At 41.0% G+C, this 18,486-nt stretch overlaps 2 protein-coding genes and 1 non-coding gene across 12 annotated transcripts in view; 2 read left to right on the forward strand and 1 right to left on the reverse strand.

Annotated features, from left to right (window-relative positions):
- Nucleotides 1-44: 44 nt before the first annotated feature.
- On the reverse strand, nucleotides 45-17,246 carry PCYOX1 (prenylcysteine oxidase 1). The gene is made up of 8 exons (XM_077766500.1): nucleotides 17,109-17,246; nucleotides 16,831-16,853; nucleotides 11,559-11,608; nucleotides 10,291-10,497; nucleotides 9,163-9,337; nucleotides 4,246-4,457; nucleotides 3,768-3,920; nucleotides 45-3,352 (listed from the first exon to the last, which is right to left on the reverse strand). Exons 1-8 carry the CDS (start codon nucleotides 17,244-17,246, stop codon nucleotides 2,697-2,699), a joined length of 1,614 nt encoding a protein of 537 aa, XP_077622626.1. The 3' UTR covers nucleotides 45-2,696.
- On the forward strand, nucleotides 16,646-16,716 carry TRNAG-CCC (transfer RNA glycine (anticodon CCC)). Its single transcript has one exon. It is a non-coding gene; the product is annotated as a tRNA-Gly (tRNA).
- TIA1 (TIA1 cytotoxic granule associated RNA binding protein) overlaps nucleotides 17,020-18,486 on the forward strand; it is a 33,193-nt gene continuing 31,726 nt past the window's right edge. For all 10 annotated transcript variants that reach the window (XR_013335668.1, XM_077766340.1, XM_077766333.1 and 7 more), the window contains exon 1: nucleotides 17,020-17,270. Coding sequence is in view for 8 of the 10 variants with exons in the window: in XM_077766333.1 (XP_077622459.1) it covers nucleotides 17,245-17,270 (26 nt within the window). In the remaining 2 variants the exon portion in view is untranslated. The remainder of the gene's footprint in view (nucleotides 17,271-18,486) is intronic.

Genomic DNA, 18,486 nt, shown 5'->3' on the forward strand with positions numbered 1-18,486 from the left:
CATCTACATTCCAAGTATAGTGCAATTGAAGTAAAACACAGGAATTAACAATACAGTTGTTTATTTTGAACATAAACGGGGAAAATTTTTGAATACAAGAATAGATATAGAACTCTAGAGAAAAACATTCCAGTGTATTGTGGTTCTTTGTATAGAGAATAGAAATAATGCTGCCCATAATATATTCATCTAGGTCATAAATTTTATGGCGCACAAACTCAGACGAAAAGATGCATTACAAATGGTTGTATCAGAAACCTAACTTGAAGAAACCTACCAACCAGATGCTTAGGCCTGTACTTTTTGTGATCTGGTAAAAAGCCGACACATCTTAAATCACTTTAAAACTGTAGAAAATGGGGTATATATAGGTGAGTACGTAGATGCTTATATAACACAACATAACCAATGGCTTGTATGTATCTCTAAAATGTTATTTCCTGTTTATAAAAAAGTTTACAGCAAAATAGCTAGAGCGATCAAACCAACTTAATCACAATAAGGGGAGTTGATGTCAAGTCCAGTACATTTTTATTCTTCGGCAGCTCTAAATCTTCACTGATGTGGACAGGCATTTTTAGCAACCACATGGAGCTAAATTATAGAACTGGTACTCCTAAGCGTGGTTCCTAGACCAGGAGCATCATGCAGGAACTTCACAGCAATGCATATTTTCATCTACTCCAGACCAATTGAAACAAATTCTGGGGTGAGGCCCATCAGTGATTTAACAAGCCTTCCAGGTGATTCCAAGTTAGAGCACCACTAGAATAGAGCTGTATTTACCAGTCTCTTCTACACAAATAGGGTGGTCTACTGAAGTAACAGGGTCTGATAGTATTTCTCTTTAAAAAAAAAAAAAATTGTTTAATGCTTTTTGCATTAAAACTATTAAGCTTGATACATTGATAAAATGTTTTGCTCTTGGAGGAAGCAATTTGCAATTGCTTTTGGAAAACTTAGATACAACAGCAACATTTTAAATTGTGGTTCTGGTAAGTAAATACAGAGGTCACATCACAAAACAGGTCTGTGAGTGATAGAAATTAACTATTAACAGTTTTTATTCACCAGTCTTCAACATATATAGATATATAACACAATATTACATTCTCTACAATATTGTCCTCATTAAAACCACAAAGGGAAAAAAGTGTGACTACCTCTTAACATGCTCATTTAAGAATAAAATTTTTAAAAAGCTGACCCTTTGACAAACCATAAGTTTAATCACTGCCTTTACATCAACTATATCTTGGCAGTTTTATCAGCATATTAATATTCACAATTATAGTAGAGAAAAAATCATTTTAAGAAAGAATCAATACCATTTTGCTGAAGTAGCTACTGCCATAATCTGGTGATGGACTTTTTTCTCAACAGTATGTGTTAACTGTTATAGTTACTTTTAGAATTCACAAGCTTTTACTTGTTCTGTCCTGCTGTAGTGACTATAGAACAGCTATTTGTGATCTTTGTATAATAGATGTAGAACTGGTTCTTAAGTTGGGTTGCATAGTAGAATTTGAGAAGCTTTAAAGTCTTATAGATGTATTCCAGTATGCAGCCAAAGTTGAGAACTACTGCCTTAAAGACAAGATTTCAACAATTGGTTCCTCACCCCAAATGCTCCAGTAGTTTTAGAAGCATTTAACCATTTGAACATATACTGGATTTGATCAACTGTAATGTCATTCTGAATCTCCTACTCTAGTGTCAACTGCTCTGCCTCTTGTCAGACTGTCAATGCTTATTATCAAGATTACTACTAAGAGTTCTTATTGAGAGAAATTATTCACGAAATGAACCTGCTTTGATAATGCATTCAGTTTCTAGGGACTTTTAAGGCACTAAAAACCCTTTGGAGACATCTTAAACCCCCATTATCAGTGATTCTCAACCCAGGTTGCCCCTTAGGAACTTTTTAGCTACAATGCTGAGATCCAATCTTCATTAGATCAGAATCTCTGGTTGCATGGGGGTCTTTCAATATTTTTTAAAGTTCCATAGGTGAGGATTTGATAATAGAATGCCAATTTCCTAAATCAATAGCCTATATTTGTTTTCAATTTATTTGAGATTTTTTGTATGACAAAGTTATACTACTACTAAGGTTTCTGAATTTAACCCCTAATAAAAATCAGGACAGAAGGGATCAAAAGAATATTCAGAAAGTCAAGGCTTCTGGCATGGGCACATCTACTTTGAAAAAAAGGTAATTAAAGCCAAGCATAGGGTACCAACTCCAATAGTTGTTTTAACTTTCTGACTGAAGGTCACTTCCACCTGTGAAGCACAAATAAACTAGTCCCCAACTAAAAGTTACGTCTTTAAATGCTTTCTTAAGTGTTCAGCTTAAAATAAATTCAGGGCCCCCACCCACCAGACCTAGTGAATCAGAATCTCCAGAGGAGCTAGAGAATCCACATGCTTAACAAACTCAAGGTGATTCTATACTGTTGGCAGATATTAAAAGAAGAGTTAAATTTTGGAGATAGTATAAATACAGTAGTTAACCCCTTCATGCTTAATTAGAAACCTGTATTTTCTCACAACTCACTGGGATTACTTTTGTTAAATAACACTAATACATGGCAAAATGTCCGATTCAAAATCATCTCTGCTCAGATTGTGTTTTTTGCCAGTGATATTCCATTTGGAACCAGGAGGGGGAAAAGAAAGTGATCAGTATTATTTCATAGTTCAGTTTTAAGTTTCTCATATAAGCCCTCTTGGTCAATCATGTCCGTGTGCCCATTCCAGCGATGATAAGCAAGGAGAGCAGCATTGTGGGCTGCAATGGCACTCATCTCCATGGCACTTGCTGCACACTCTATGCCATTGAGGTAGTAAAGTCTATCGTGGAGTATGATGGAGGGGCATTTCTCTGGAGGCTTATAGTGAGGATATGCGAGCCATGGCTGCTTCACAGCATAATCATAGGATAAAAAGAGCTTCAATATTTGTTCTTTAGTGAGAATTTCTTGAGAAAATATCTTCCAAACATGTGCCCTTTCTGTTGATGGTTGAGGATTATTTTCTGTTACAGAGGACACAATCCCAATGCTATTAATGAACAAATCTGAATTATCAGTGGTTAAGATTGTACTGAGATCAAATTTGTCTAAGGCTCTAGGGCTAAAAAGAGTTGAATTCAATTGCCCCTTAATTAACGTCGTCACTATATGTTGGTAGTACTGATGGAATTCCTCAATTGGAGGATCAAAGTTGAGGAAAGTTATGTTGGACATTTTTCGATTCAATGGAGTGGCCACCAAGATGATATCATAGAAGTCTGAACGTGTCTCAGATCCAATTTGGTAAACCAATTCATACATCTTTGTGGGATTTCCTAGAGGAAAGAAGCATTCATGTTAGTCTTTCTAACAGACTACTTTATACCTTCCAAAAATAATTATATTACCTTAATAGTTTATAAGGTAGAAAATAGTTAAGGTATAATTTTAAGGAATTAAAGACTTAGGAGCACAGGGGTGGTTCAGTTGGTTAAGCATCTGACCCTTGAATACCCTGTCAAGTACAAAATAAGGAATTTTTCCTTTTAAGAAAGATTATTTTTTAAGTCCAAAGAGACACGCCACTGTACTTCAGCTCATTTGGGAATATTTCTATGTGGCACAACATAAACAATTTATAATTCCATCATTTGGAACTGAGTGAGAGATGACAGAAGAGTGGTTTTTCTCCCTGAGCAATTATTTCCTAGAGGGGAAATTAGGAACAATAAAATAGAATTTCAGGCTCACCAGTCCGCTTGGTCCTTGTTTTCTCCTCTATGTACATTACTGAGCCAGTTATAAGGTTGCTTTTCGACGCCTGAAGGAGCCCTGAGCAAACAAGCTTATTACCACCTTCTACTGCCCAAAGGCCAGAATCTGCACCAGCCATTGATACTGCCCCTGTCAGTGGTAGGAAAAAATGTATTTTAATTCTGACTCTATAAAAGGCCCTCTACCTACTTTCTCTTCCCAATTCAGGTGAGTTCTACTCCAAATGTCTCCAGACATTGCCAAATAGCCCCTGGGGGCAAAATCTCAATGAAGGCTAAGGACTCTCTCCCCCTAAAAATGCACAGATCTACATATATACAATTTTGCCAACAATGTATGAGGTTTCAGAGAAAGGTAAGTCTTCTCCAACTCACAGCCTAAAGTAAGGAGCCACCATACATCAGGTAAGGCCTTCTGTGAACTAATATCCATAACATTCCAAGCCTGGGCTTACCCACAAAGCCATTGATGTTCATGCTTTGGCCATAACTGACCCTCATGACAGGAGCAACAATTTCATTGAGGAATTTCTCAGAGAAGCCTGCCTTCTGCAAGGTTTCAAGAAGTGTTCGGTTAAGCATTCCAAGGAATTCGTCCCCTCCTAGAGAATGTAGTAACTTTTCTACGCTACTGAAGGCGTAATCATGAGATTGGTAGCGGTAGATCCTTTGAAAAAGAAGAGGAATGGCCATTAAACAAGATAGGGGGAAGGGAAATAGCATCCTAATATTCAAACTTTTCATATATCCTTCTAATGAATTTACCTGTCATGTAAGATGCACCTCAGTCACCATCTTCCCTGGGTATCCCAGAAGTTCTTATCCCCACCCCGACCTCCTCTGGGAGTACACTGTCCTTGTATACTCTTCTGCACTAATAAGGTCACTGTGGGAGCACCTTTAAAAAAAGTGGGTATGTCATAGTCTCCTTCAGCTTTTTTTTTTTTTCCAGCAGCAGTTAGACATTTCTAAAATTAAACTTTTTGTTTTGTTTTGTTTTTTTAATGTTTTATTTATTTCTAGGAGAGAGAGAGAAAGAGACACAGCGTGAGCAGGGGAGGGTCAGAGAGAGAGGGAGTCACAGACTGAAACAGGCTCCAGGCTCTGAGCTGGCAGTCAGCACAGAGCCCGATGCGGGGCTCGAACCCACGAAGAGTGAGTTCATGACCTAAGCGAAAGTCGGACGCTCAACTGACTAAGCCACCCAGGCACCCCTCTAAAATTAAACTTTATCTTTCCACCAGGCCTGACCCTCTCTACCCACCCCTTATCCCTGCCAAAATGTAGGTTGGGATATTAGTTCACTCCTAACATTCTACATGTCATCCTCAATTCATTTAATTTCAAATTTAGATATTTTCACTTCTGCTCTAACACCAAAGAAGAAAACCTTACCAGTCTTCACAACATCTCTCTTATTTCATTCTCATTTCTCTGATCTTAACTCGTGATTTATATTCAGACTACTAAGATGAATAGCTGATCTACCTACCTGCTTCCAGTTTTTTCTTTGAAACATTTATGAATCTCCCAGAAACCTAAAATACAACTTTTGTCATCAGCTTATTCAAAAAACAACTTATGGGGCGCCTGGGTGGCTCAGTCGGTTAAGCATCCCACTTCAGCTCAGGTCACGAACTTGCAGTTTGTGGGTTTGAGCCCCGCTTTGGGCCCTGCTGACAGCTCAGAGCCTGGAGCCTGCTCGGATTCTGTGTCTCCCTCTCTGTTCCTCCCCTGCTTGCACTCTGTCTCTCTCTCTCTCATATTTTAAAAAATTGTTTTAACTTATTACTGCTGCTTAGTAAATAAACTCCTGACATTAAAAAGGGGGGGGATGGATTTTAGAACCCGATTTATCAAGTCTAACTGCCTGTGCTTTAACTGCAGATAGAGAAGTAAAAGAACCCATCCAAAAGTCTCATGACAAGTAGAAGGCTCAATCACATGCTGCCCCCTCTGCCCTCAAACCATATAAACACCCTTCCCTCCACTGACCCATTCACTGATATCAGTATGCTCTGCAGTTTGCTCCCCAACATTGCATTAGCTCTTCTCTCCAAATAGAACACGCTTCTTTCAGCTTGAACCCCACCTCCTCTGCAAGTTTTGCCCAACTCCCCAGTCCACAGTACCCATGCCATTCAATCAACACTATTAATTTTTATAAAATACCAACTGATATTTTCCTGAACCTCATAGACTTAAAAGAATATCCACATAAATTCAAAATAATTTTTCAAGTTGCAAGTGATACAAAAATGTGAAAGACCGGATTCATCTCCCCCAAGGAGCTTACAGTTAGGTACAGGTAATAGGCACATTCACAGATTAATGAAACAAAGGAAGAAATAAGTGCCAAAGAAAGATCTCTATCAGTGATCCCAGGAGGAGAATTTTTACAATTTTCTTCTCAAAGTTGTAAAGTCCTTGAGCAGGGACAATGTCATATCCGTTTCAGTATTACCCTACTGTCTCACAGTGAGTGTAGTATACAAAACATTGAATACATTTTTGTGGGAAAAATTGATACCAGTGCCCAAACTGAGAAACTAAAATCACTTCCAACCATATCAATCCCTAGGAACTTGAAAAAAAGTAGAGTACGAAAACACTAAGTTCTCACTTGCGAAAATAGACTGACAGGGAATTCTCAATAAGATTTAACAATTGACTACTCATCAGAAAACATGGAGGCCAAAAAGTATGGGTCAAGTGTTGGTAAGGCTAGTTCCTTTTGGAAGCTCTGAGGAAAGAATCCATTTTCTTGCCTTTTTCCGTTTCTATAAACCACCTGCATTCCTTGGCTCATGGCACCTTCCTAGCATCATTCCAACCTCTTGTTCCCATCATCACATTTCCTACTACTCTCTCTGATCCTCCTGCTTCCCTCTTCTAAGGACTCTTGTGATTACACTGGGCCCACCTAAGTAATTGAGAATAAACTCCCCCTTTCAAGATCCCTAACGTAATCATTTCTGCAAAGTCCCTTTTATCATGAAAGGTAACACATTCACAGATTCCACAGATTAGGGTATAGACATCTTGCAGGGGCAGGGAGGCATTATTCAGCCTACACAAGGGGCTACTCCATCAATACAGACAAGAGTTAATTAGTGCCTTGCATCAAAGTGTAGCAGTGACGGTAATGAGAAGTGGTGGAATTCTACATACATTTTACAAGCAATAGGCCTGTGGCACTTGGGTGGCTCAGTCCATTGAGCATCTGACTCGGGTCATGATCTCGCAGTTCATGGGTTCGAGCCCCACACTGGGCTCTCTACTGTCAGCACAGAGCCCACTTTGGATCCTCTGTCCTCCTCTCTCTGCCCCTCCCCCACTTGTGGGCTCTCTCTCTCTCTCTCTCTCAAAAAATAAACATTATAAAAACTTTTTTTAAATAAAATAAACTGATAGGATTAAAGACAGACCAGATTTGGGAAAGGAGAGAGAGAAAAAAGTAAAACATGATTCAAAATATTTGTTAGGAGTAACTAAAAGGATCCGTCTCAGATCAAGAAATGTTAAGAGGCACCTGGGTGGCTCAGTCCGTTAAGCATCTGAGTCTTGATTTCCACTCAGGTCACAATCTCACCGTCTGAGATGGAGCCCCACATTGGGCTCTGTGTTTTCCTTTTCTCAAAAAAATAAACATTATGCTCTTGATTTATTGAAAGAAACAAAAGGTAGGACACATGGCCCTTTGAACAACATAAGGATCAGTGCTGTATAAGCAAATACTAAAGACCAGAGGGAGGCAGTAATTCAATGAAGTTGCAGTAATTCAATGAAGTTTGGCAATTGTTTTCTAATTTCAAAAATAGTAGCGGTGCCTGGCTGGCTCAGTCCCTAAATGATAGAACTCTTGATCTCTGGGGTCATGAGTTAGGGCCCCCCCACTGGGTGTAGAGTTTACTTAAACAAGAGCAAAAAAGTATAATCTATGTATTCCATCACTGGATCTTCTTCACAGTACTGTAATATCCAGAATTCACTTTAAAAGTGATTTGTTCATTTCTCACAGGGCAATTTTTTACATGCCAAGCAAGCTGCTGGTAAAAAAAAAAAACAAAAAACTGATGATCTAGGCAGGTCTGCATCTGATGCCATCTGAACTTGATTTTCCTGCAGAGCATGCAGCAACATGCCACCAACCTTCTCTACAGTGACTGGCTATTTCCACCCAAATTCTGTATATTTTCTTAGTTACTGGTGAATTGCTTATCTCTCTACTAGAATGTATATTATTTGAGGACAGGGATGTGTTCTAGGTTCTACATCCTCAGGACCCAGAATAGTGCCTGGCACATACTTAGGCAGTCAGTATTTAGTGAATGAATAAATGAGTGATTACTACTTTAAAATAATCTGTACTGTAGCTGACCTTAATGTGCACACTGAAAAGGTATTCAAGAAATTGACCTAACAATGATGTTTAGAAAGAGAAATCCCAGGGTGCCTGGGTGGCTTAGTCGGTTAAGCGTCCGACTTTGGCTCAGGTCATGATCTCACGGTTTGTGGGTTCGAGCCCTGTGTCAAGCTCTGTGCTGCTGACAGCTCACATGGAGCCTGCTTCAGATTCTGTATCTCCCTCTCTCTCTGACCCTCCCTGATCATGTTGTCGCTCTCTCTCAGAAATACATTTTTTAAAAAATTTTTTTAAATTTTTTCAAATAAAGGAAAAAGTGGCACCTGTACACTACCTGAAACAGTGCTGGAATTTAGTATCAATTTAAATTCTTGGGGCACAGAACTGATACTCTTCCTCAGGCTACTTACTGGCTCACTGAAACATGTCACAATTAAAGCTCGTTGAAGTTTTATGGTCCTTTCTACCAGCTCTTACACACATTACCTCATTCATCTATACAATATCGGCACAGTGCAGATTAAGAGTGAGAACTCCAGAGCCAGAATACCTGGGTGGGAACTCCCATTTCCACCACTCATGAACGGAGTATACTTGCACACTTGAAACCTCTATGCCTCCACTTTCCGTACCTGTAAGAAGCTAATAACTGTATCTGAGAGAGATGTCATATGAATTCAAAGCAAACAGCCCTTTAAATTAGGTAGAGGGGCACCTGGGTGGCTCAGTCGGTTAAGCGTCTGACTTCAGCTCAGGTCGTGGTCTCACGGTTCGTGGGTTCGAGCCCCATGTTGGGCTCTGTGCTGACAGCTAGCTCAGAACCTGGAGGCTGCTTCAGATTCTGTATCTCCCTCTCTCTCTGACCCTCCCCTGCTCACATACTGTCTCTCTCAGAAATAAATAAAACATTTTAAAAAATTAAAATTTGGTAGAGAACTGTTTCAAGAATAAAATTTCTAAAGACTAACTAAAAGGTCTTAGGTTAAATGGAAGGGAAAAAAATTACCTCATAAACTTGTCCAATATATCCTCTACCCACATGTGCATTCGGAGGGACTGAAATCCATACTGCCAAATTAGTTTAATCATGTTAATTATAAACCAGCTGCTCTCCTCAAACACCAGAGTCTCTCCGTTATACACCCCCATTAGGCCACCAAAGCCCTGCACAGTAGAGAGACCTGCAAAAACAGAAAAGGTTAGCTAAGTCAGTGGTTTCTGTGTTGTTCAAACGAAAGAAGGTAATCTGAACCTAACGGGGATACTCTGAAGTGAGTGAATTCAGGTTTCCCCAGTTCTCAGGAAACATATTACAGGAGCTCTATCTTTAGAACAGCACTGTTCATTCATTAAACTGTCCAAAAGTAAATGTCTAAAGGATGGGTCAGATGCTCATGCAGATATGTCAAAATTAGACTGGCTCTTTTCAGTTGGAAAAGACTAAAAATTCAAAGGAAAATGCCAGAATACTAACTGAATTCAACTTTAAAACAGAAATGTCAGACATGAGTATGTGCGGCATAAATTGCTCCTGGCATACATGTGCCCTCAGGAAGGAAAGAGAGACCCAAGAAGCATCGACAAGAGATGTGGAAGGTAGCAAAGGGAAAGGAGGCATCCCCATTCCTGTGTAAATCCCATTTTGCATAATTGGGTATTTCAAATAACTAAAAGGAGGTGTGTATTACACAACAGTCCCTGAGCAAAGGGCCTGCAGAGGCCTGCCAGCCTTCCCTCACACCCTGTCTAGCTCCTCTGCTGGCAGGGAAGCAGTCAGATGTCCCAGGTTCTAGGCACATGTCTGCACCCATACCTGTGTGAGTGACTTTAAGCCAGACACTTCACACTCTGGGCCTCATCTTCCCCGCTGTAAAATGAGTACACAAGGTTTCTGCTGACTCAAACTATTCTTTGATTCTTCAGCTTGAACCCAGAGGTTTAAGAACTAGGAACAGCAANAAAGTGGCTCCTAACTAAGCTTGTAGTAATTGCTAGCAGCAAAGTGAGGAAAACAGTTTTGCCAACTTCTCTATAAAAGGCAATTAAAGCAGAAAAACTTCAGATCCCTGTCTGATAAAAATATCTATGGATGGTCATACAGAAATCCACTTAGCTCCAAGACCAAATGACATACCCAGGTCCTTGACAAAACGCTTCATGTGCAGATTTAAAGGATGGATGACAGAACCGCCTGCCTCGTATTCTTGCCCTCGCACAGTCATGGTGGCCAGACGGCCCCCCACCTCTCCTCTTTCAAACAGGTCAATCTTCACATCCTTCCCAAATTTCTGCCGCAGATAGTAGGCTGCTGAAGTGCCACCAATTCCAGCTCCAATAATTGCTATGGGTGGGGGGGGAAAATAAAAAAAGGAACAGTTTCTTTCCCTCTCACCCAGCAATGTGGGTTTTGTTTTTGAATAACAGATGTTACTTAAGGCTACAATCATCAATTTAGGGAAGCTGGGAAGGAGAGGCAAGTCACAGTAGCTGTGAAGCTAGAACTCTCTGAATCTAAACAGACACTGCCCCCCACCCCAAAAGTGGTAATTCATTCACGTGCAAGTTGATACTTTTTTTTTTTTTTTCTTTTTGCCAGATCCACAAAGGTTCTCACAGTTGTCAAGGCACCACTGGATCTGCACAACGTTCTTTGTGCCCAAAGCATGGGGACAGAGGAGGTGGGCCTTTCCAGCACGCATTTCCAATAAAGTGGCCGCCATTTTTACTAAGATTTGTTCTGTCTCATTAATATAGATAGGTTAATGTTCCCACAAAACAAAGCTTTACTGGGAATAAAAAAGGCAAAATAAACGCAGCAAAAACCAAGACTGAAACTTGAGAGTGGGTTATTGCCACTGTGTAGTACTCCTGGGTAGGGAAATTGTGCAAGGGCCCGGGAGAAGGCCCACCTCAGCAAAGCGGATGATGGAAATGGGGTTCCAGTTCAGCGTAGCAAGGGAAGCAAACAGGGTCAACTTGTATGCACTGCTCAGTGTGCTATGACCGCGTGCGCCTGTCATCTGCAGAGCGAGGCCTCCCGTAGCTTCAGAACAAACCAGAAGAATGGCCTCCCAAAAGTGAAGCAAGGGAAGGAAGAGAGGGATCTCGGCCTCCCCAGGTCTCCGGGACAGGGGCTGCAGGGACGCTTGGCCGCCCACCGCAATCCCCCATCCACTCCCTGCCCATTCCCCAGCTTGGCACATCCACACGCCCAGGAATACGCGGTCCCTGGGGAATCGACAGTGGCCCTGAGTCGCGAACTGAGAAGACTGGGACCTGCAGAGGACTGGCGCGCGTGGCCTGGCGGGCGTCGCAACCGCGGGGCCTGGTGGACTGCGCAGCGGACGCCCGGCGCGGGGCGCGCTCCAGCACCCCTCCCGCGCTGCCTCAACCCTCACCTACCGATCTTATCCGGCGGGGCCCGCAGCTCGGCGCTCCCAGGCCACCCCCAGCTGCANCCCCATGGCGACCGGAGGGCAGCAGTCCACCCCGAGCGCTCCACCTTCGGCCGGCTGCTTGTGAGTCTGCGCGCTCTGCACGCCCCGCCCCCGGCCGGCCTCGCCCCTCCGAGCCCCGCCCAAGTCCGCCTCTAGCCGGCGCCGGCTCCCGCAACCCAGTTCTGCGTGTAGCTCCAGGACCTTCTAAGCGTGGTCCGCACGGGCCCCAAGCCGGCCTTGCCCCTCCGAAACTCACTCTGCTTCAGGCACAAAACAAAGGCGCCAGGGGCAGAGGCTCACCCCAGCTCGCCGCCTGACTCCCCATCTATTCAGGTGAAGCACCTTACTTCCTCACTACTGCCCTCTTCTGGCCCTTCAATCTCTCCCTATCAAAGAATGCACAAAGCAAATCGCTGTCAAGGACACAACTGTGGAGCAATAAATGCTTACTGAGTGATCACTGAGTTTCGGGGACTGTTGGGAATAAGCATAAAATGAATGGGTAAACAGTGGTAGGTGAAAGGGAAAGTGAGGGAGACCAGGAATGGGGGATGGTCCAAGGTGAAAAGTAATTACAGACATGAATAAAAGTAATGTGCCCATAGACACGATGGAACATTATGCAAGCATTAAAAAGAATGTAGGATCCGGACGCCTGGATGGCTCAGTCCGTTAAGTCTTTGGCTCAAGTTATGATCTTTGCGTTCATTTTGTGGGTTGGAGCCAGCCTGGGACTCTGTGCTGACAGCAAGGAGCCTGGAGCCTGCTTCAGATTCAGTGTCTCTCTCTCTGCCCGTCTCCCGCTGACTCTCTCTCTCTCTCTCTCTCTCTCTCTGTCTCTCTGTCTCTCTGTCTCTCTCTCAAAAATAAACATTTAAAAAAATTTTTAAATAGGTGAGAGAAACTAGTGGCTGAGTGATGGGTTTATAAGATCCCATCTGTAATTAAAATTACACCACCTCCACTCCTCCCCTCCCCTTCAAAGAAGAAAACGAAACAAAAACCCAGTATATGGATATGAAGAACAGTATGGATGGAAGGAAAATAAATTGAATAGAAAGAAAGACAGAATTTGGAAAAAGGGAGTGTAAAATCCAGTACAAAGAGCATTCATTCATTGGACAAATATTTTTTGAGTTCCTAGTGGCAGACAATGTTCTAGGTGCTTGAGAAAAGTCAGTAAACAAAACAGATTTTTTAGAAATATTTATTTTAATGAAGCTGACATTCTACTGGAGGAAGGTATCATTAGAATAAATAACTTATTTATTCTAATTATTTATTTATTCTATTAATTATTTATTCTAATGAGTGGGGTAAGAGGAATGAGGAATGGGTTGCAATTTTAAATAGGATGGTCCTGATAGGTCTCATTGAGCAAGACAGCATTTGAGCAAAATCTTGCAGGAAGTGAGGGAGTGGATCAGGCAAATACCTGGAGAAAGAGCTTTCTAGGTAAGGAAAACACCTGGCATGTTTGAGGAACAGCAAGGAGGCCAGTATAGCAGAAGAAAAGGACAGTGAAGGTGTTAATAAAACAAGATGCAAATCATACAAGAAATAGACACTAGTAGTTACCACAAAAACATGAAGATTAAGCCCCATTTTTCACTACATCTAGAAATTACAAAGAAAGCACTATACTCTGTGTGTCGTTTACTTTCCTTTTTCCAAACTGCATTATCCCCACAACACCTTAGTGTGTTAAGCCTAACAGGCCTTCAATGAATATGTGTTGGTTGATTAGAATTGACCATGTTAGTGACCTTGACATAGGTGTCATATTTGGAAACTTTCACTGCTGCTGAAACCTTGGGAAAGAGTTTACTGAAAGAATTCTCAGTGAAGAGGCAGTGTAAAGGACTTGGAAAGTGGAAGGTGGGTCAAAGGCTGTCTCATTCTGCACTCTTGCTCTTTCAAATAACACTGCCACTGAAACCCCAAACGATTTTTTTTAAAGTTATGGAGGAAAACTGTTACCGCATATAGGAAGAGTGATAAAACATTCATTCAAAGGAGTGCTGTTCAAGAAAGCAGGCTCCCTAGTAAACTAAACACATATTAAGGTTTTTCTCCTTGACCAAGCTGCAGCCAGGCTCCCGTGAGCAATCTTCTCAACTAGACAGGCCTCAACGTTGGCTTATTAAGACTTGAACAAAACACTGACATTTTCTAACAGCTCAAAGCTGCGTCCTTAGGATGACCCTAGCTACCTTTAAAGTGCCTCCCTGAGAAAACCCAAGGCTGACAAAAGACTTTACTGTTTGTTCCCACCAATAAATGAAGATAGAGCCCCTGTCTCATAGCCTCTAAGGAGGGTATGGGCCTAACTGATAAGCACCAGATACTACCCTTTCTCTCAACTTTTGTAATTTTTCAAATTACAACTGTGCCCCTGCTCCTCCCCTTCCCAACACCTACATTTTAAATGCCAGGTTACATCTGTACAAATCAAAGTTGAGTTCAGTTTACACCGGACTCTTCCCTATTGCAATCATATATACTGATTAAAAGTAAAACTTTAGTGTTGGCTTTGCTTATTTTTTTTTTAATGCTTTTTAATTTATTTCTGAGAGAGTGAGAGAGGGAGAGAGAGAGAGAGAGACAGCATGTGCTGGGTAAGGTCAGAGAGAGAGGAAGATACAGAATCCGAAACAGGGTCCAGGCTCCGAGCTAGCTGTCAGCACAGAGCCTGACACGGGGCTGGAACCCACGAACCGTGAGATCATGACCTGAGCCAAAGTCAGCCATTTAACCAACTGAACCACCCAGGCACCCCTGCTTATTTTTAACAACACTTAAAGCCACAGCTCCATGCTTTTTTTTTTTCTTTTTTGAAACTAGCTTTAAAAAAATTCATTTTCATACCTTTTTACTTCCTCACATCTAATTTTTTTCTTATTCTACATAAACTAAATCATATTTATTTTCTGTTAAGCAAGACAGGAAATTCAGAAGCAATATAAGAAAAGGTCAACATAATTCTCAGATGGCAAAAGATAGAATTTTAAAAGTTAAAAAGAGTAATACATGAGAAAAATATCTGCCACTAATATGACAGACAAGATTGTGGTATATATTATAGCAAACATAAAAAGAGTTCTACAAATTGATAAGAGGTAAACAACTCAATATAAATATAAACTATATAAATACACAATTCATAAAGAAAAAGCAGTGTCAGTGATTTAAAAAAAAAAAAACAGCACTACACATGTATGCAGATGTGGGGATGTGGGGTAAATGGGAAATCTCTACCTTCCTCTCAATTTTTTTTAAATGTCTATTTATATTTGAGAGAGAGAGAGACCAGAGCGTGAGCAGGGAAGGAGCAGAGAAATAGGGAGACACAGAATCCAAAGCAGGCTCCAGGCTCTGAGCTATCAGCACAGAGCACCACATGGGTAAAGAGATGCTCAACTTCAGTAGTAGTTTTTAAAAATGCAAATTAAAACAAAGATATACCATTTTTCATCTATCATATTAGCAAAAATTAATGAGACTAGTACCTCAATGGAAGAGAAAACAGGGTAGAATAGATGAGATCTCTGGAACTGACTTTCAAATATTGTTGATGGGGGTATGAATGACTAAAAGCTTTCAAAAACAATTATATATCAAGACACACACACACACACACACACACATATATATACCATCTAATTTAAAAATCTCACATTTGGGAATCTATTCTAAAGAAATAAAACAATCAGTTATAAGGATATAGGTACTAGGATGCTTACTGCAACATTGTTTGTAGTAGAAAACCAAGACAAAACAAAAGCAGAAGTAACCTATTACATGTATTTTATATACTTATATTTCTATAATATACAAATTAACATAAATAGTATATATTTATATGACATATACAAATATATAGTCATATAACACATAATATACAATAATTGAAAACTTATAAAACAACATAATAAAGTTTTCATAAAGGTTTTAAAGTTTAAAAGATACTTGTGCTATATCCATACAACGGAATATTATTTAGCCAAAAAAATGAAGTACTGATACACGCTACAACTTGTATGAACCATAAAAAAGCGTTGTGAAAGAAGTTAGCCACAAAGACCCACATATTGTATGATTCCATCTATATGATATTCACTGGATAGACAAATCTGTAGAGATTGATTAGTGAGTAGGAAGTTGGATAGGATGGGGGATAGAGAGTGACAGCTAATTTATAAGAATTTCCTTTTTGGAGTAATGAAAGTGTTCTAAAATTGATTATAGTAATGGTTGCACATCTCTGTGAATAAACTAAAAACCACTGAACCATACACTTCAAATGGGGGAATTATATCACAAAGAGCTATTTTAAAAATACTACCCACTATTAACACTTGTCTTTTTCATCCTCAAAAGACTAATATTTAATATCTTTGAATAAAACCGAAGAATGTGCCCCCAGATTCTAAAGACAATTCCAAAAATGGAAATCCTAGGATGTAGCCTAAAGAAACTACTGTAAACAGGATATCACATTCTGGGATGTGTACATTCTCCTTTGTTTAAAAATATTTCAACAAAAATAAACACATAAATAGAAACATATTTCACATGATTTATAAAATGCAACACGAAATGCCTAATGACAACACCGAACCACATCTCGGAGTCCTAATTTTTCTGCCTCCTTCGAGAAGGACTGAACTTTGTTTATCTTCTGATTCATTTGGTTTTAGGATTCTTTGACCGATCTGCATTAAACAAATCTTTCTTAAATATTTTCGAAAGTGCATTGAGTATACCATGGAAATGAAAATATCTGAAAATATTTTCCTGGCTCTCAAAAATTTGGTTAACATCAACACAAATTCTTCATAGTGCACATTAATGAGCAATGATTTAATAGAAATAGGAATCCGATTCAACTGTGTTGGGATGAGAGAAGATAATATCCTTTCTTATATTGATGAAAAATAGATTATAGGCTCTTAATACACTTTATCTTTAAGTGAATAAACATCTTCACGTAGGAACAAACGCTTGCTTGTCAGAAGTTCTACAACACTCCAGCAAAGCAAACAGCCATCAGCGCCGCTGGTGTAGTGGTATCATGCAAGATTCCCATTCTTGCGACCCGGGTTCGATTCCCGGGCGGCGCAGCCTGCTTTTGCCATAAAATCAGGGGATTTGAACAATAGTACCAAGTCTTTTTTTCTCGGGAAACACTTAGAACTTTTGATTTGCATGAAGATTTCTCTTTCCTTATAACTCACTGTTGAAACACTCGAATCTGGAACTGTAAGACAAAAAACTACGCAAATCCTGAAATAGTTAACCCTTACGCCGGCGCAGTCTGACACCGCTAGTGTCGCCTAGGAGAGCGGCTGCGCAACAAGTGAACTTATGGATAGAGGGAGGTTGAAAGTGCAAAATTATTCTGCGCCTGCGCGGCCCGGGTCACTTCGCTGGCTGCTCCTAAACTCCCGGCTCGCCGCCATCTTGTATTGGGGCTTCATTGTTCGCTTTGCGACAGGCGGCTTAGTGTAATTGCCGCGGAAGGAGGAGACCGAGTAGCCTCCGGTCCGCCGAGAAACCCCGCTATTCCGCAGCCATAGCCGCTCAAAAGATTTGGGAGGTAGTAAAGGGGAGGGAGCTGGACCGGAGGCGCCGCCGCGACAGCAGCAGCCATGGAGGACGAGATGCCCAAGACTCTGTGAGTCTGGGGCAGCGATGAGGGGGGCGGGATGGTGGTCGTCCTGGAGGAAGGCCTCGGCTCGGCGCGCTCCCCAGCCTATTGTTCTCTGTGGACGCCCCGGTTTCATGGCTCTTCCCGGTAGCGCACACCTGGATGCTTAAAGACCCAGCCCCGGGCTGAGAGAGGACACGGTGGAGGGAGAGGGGGCTCGGCCCTCTGAATTAATCCCGTCGCCTGAACTACACCCCATAGCGTGGCCTTTGGCCTCGGCACTGGCCGTCTGTGGTCGTAGGCCTGGAGAAAGGGCTTTTTCATTCAAACCGTCCTCAGAACTCCGTGAACCTTTCTCTTTGTCCCATGCTTTCCTTCTGTGTTTTTCCCGCTCCCCCCCCTTCTTCATTAACCTCATTTGATCTCTATAGCCGTCTCTCTTTCATTTCACTCCGTTTCGTTTCCTCCAGAAACGCTCCTCTGCCTTTCATTTTCTTCTTGTTGATAGCTTTTCTCTTGAGGCTACTTGTACTCAATTTTTAGTGAGATAAACTTTATTCTCGCAGTTGCCAGTTGGAAAAAAGCCAAATAGTTTTCTTTAACCTCTCTTTGGCTTTCTTTCCTTCTGTAGCTCCCCTCCCCCGACCATAAAGCCGAAACCCCAACACCCTAAGGATTTGGAAACTGCTTTTTTTGAAATGGAAGTCCCACCCGGAGGTATATCTAGATCTCGACTGCGGGGAAATAGATTTAATACATTTTCATCATCGCTTGCTACTTTCGTGATTGACATGTTGCAGTTGTGCGAGCGGATCCATTTTTTGAAGCAACAGTTGATAAATACCTTAACAGATTTAGTCACCTCAGAGTTGTTAGTGTTAAATGACCTCAGCTGGGGATATTTTGTTAGTCATGTTGCTTCCCCCACAGCATTCTCCTTTGGTTTTCAAAGTACTCTCTCAAGAGGTGATTTTTGCCTTTGTTGCTTTTCCCGAAAAGAAAAAAAGGCTTGTTGAGTCGTTCACCTGGCTTTTTGTTTTTATTTTTAGAATACTGGCGATTTGAGAACTCCATGTGATAAAAATACAATTTTAGCTTTCTTTCTGAAACTTTCTTCATAACAATGAAGAAAATGTGATCGATTATTTTTTCACCACCAAAAGTGTTTCCGTTTTTAATCTGTGAGAAATACAGTCACTTGTTTTCTCAATAGATCAGTACACTTTTTTGCTAGTTTATCTAA

The sequence above is a fragment of the Crocuta crocuta genome, unplaced genomic scaffold, assembly GCF_008692635.1.
Source record: "Crocuta crocuta isolate KB4526 unplaced genomic scaffold, BGI_CrCroc_1.0 scaffold113, whole genome shotgun sequence".
Lineage (NCBI taxonomy): Eukaryota > Metazoa > Chordata > Mammalia > Carnivora > Hyaenidae > Crocuta > Crocuta crocuta.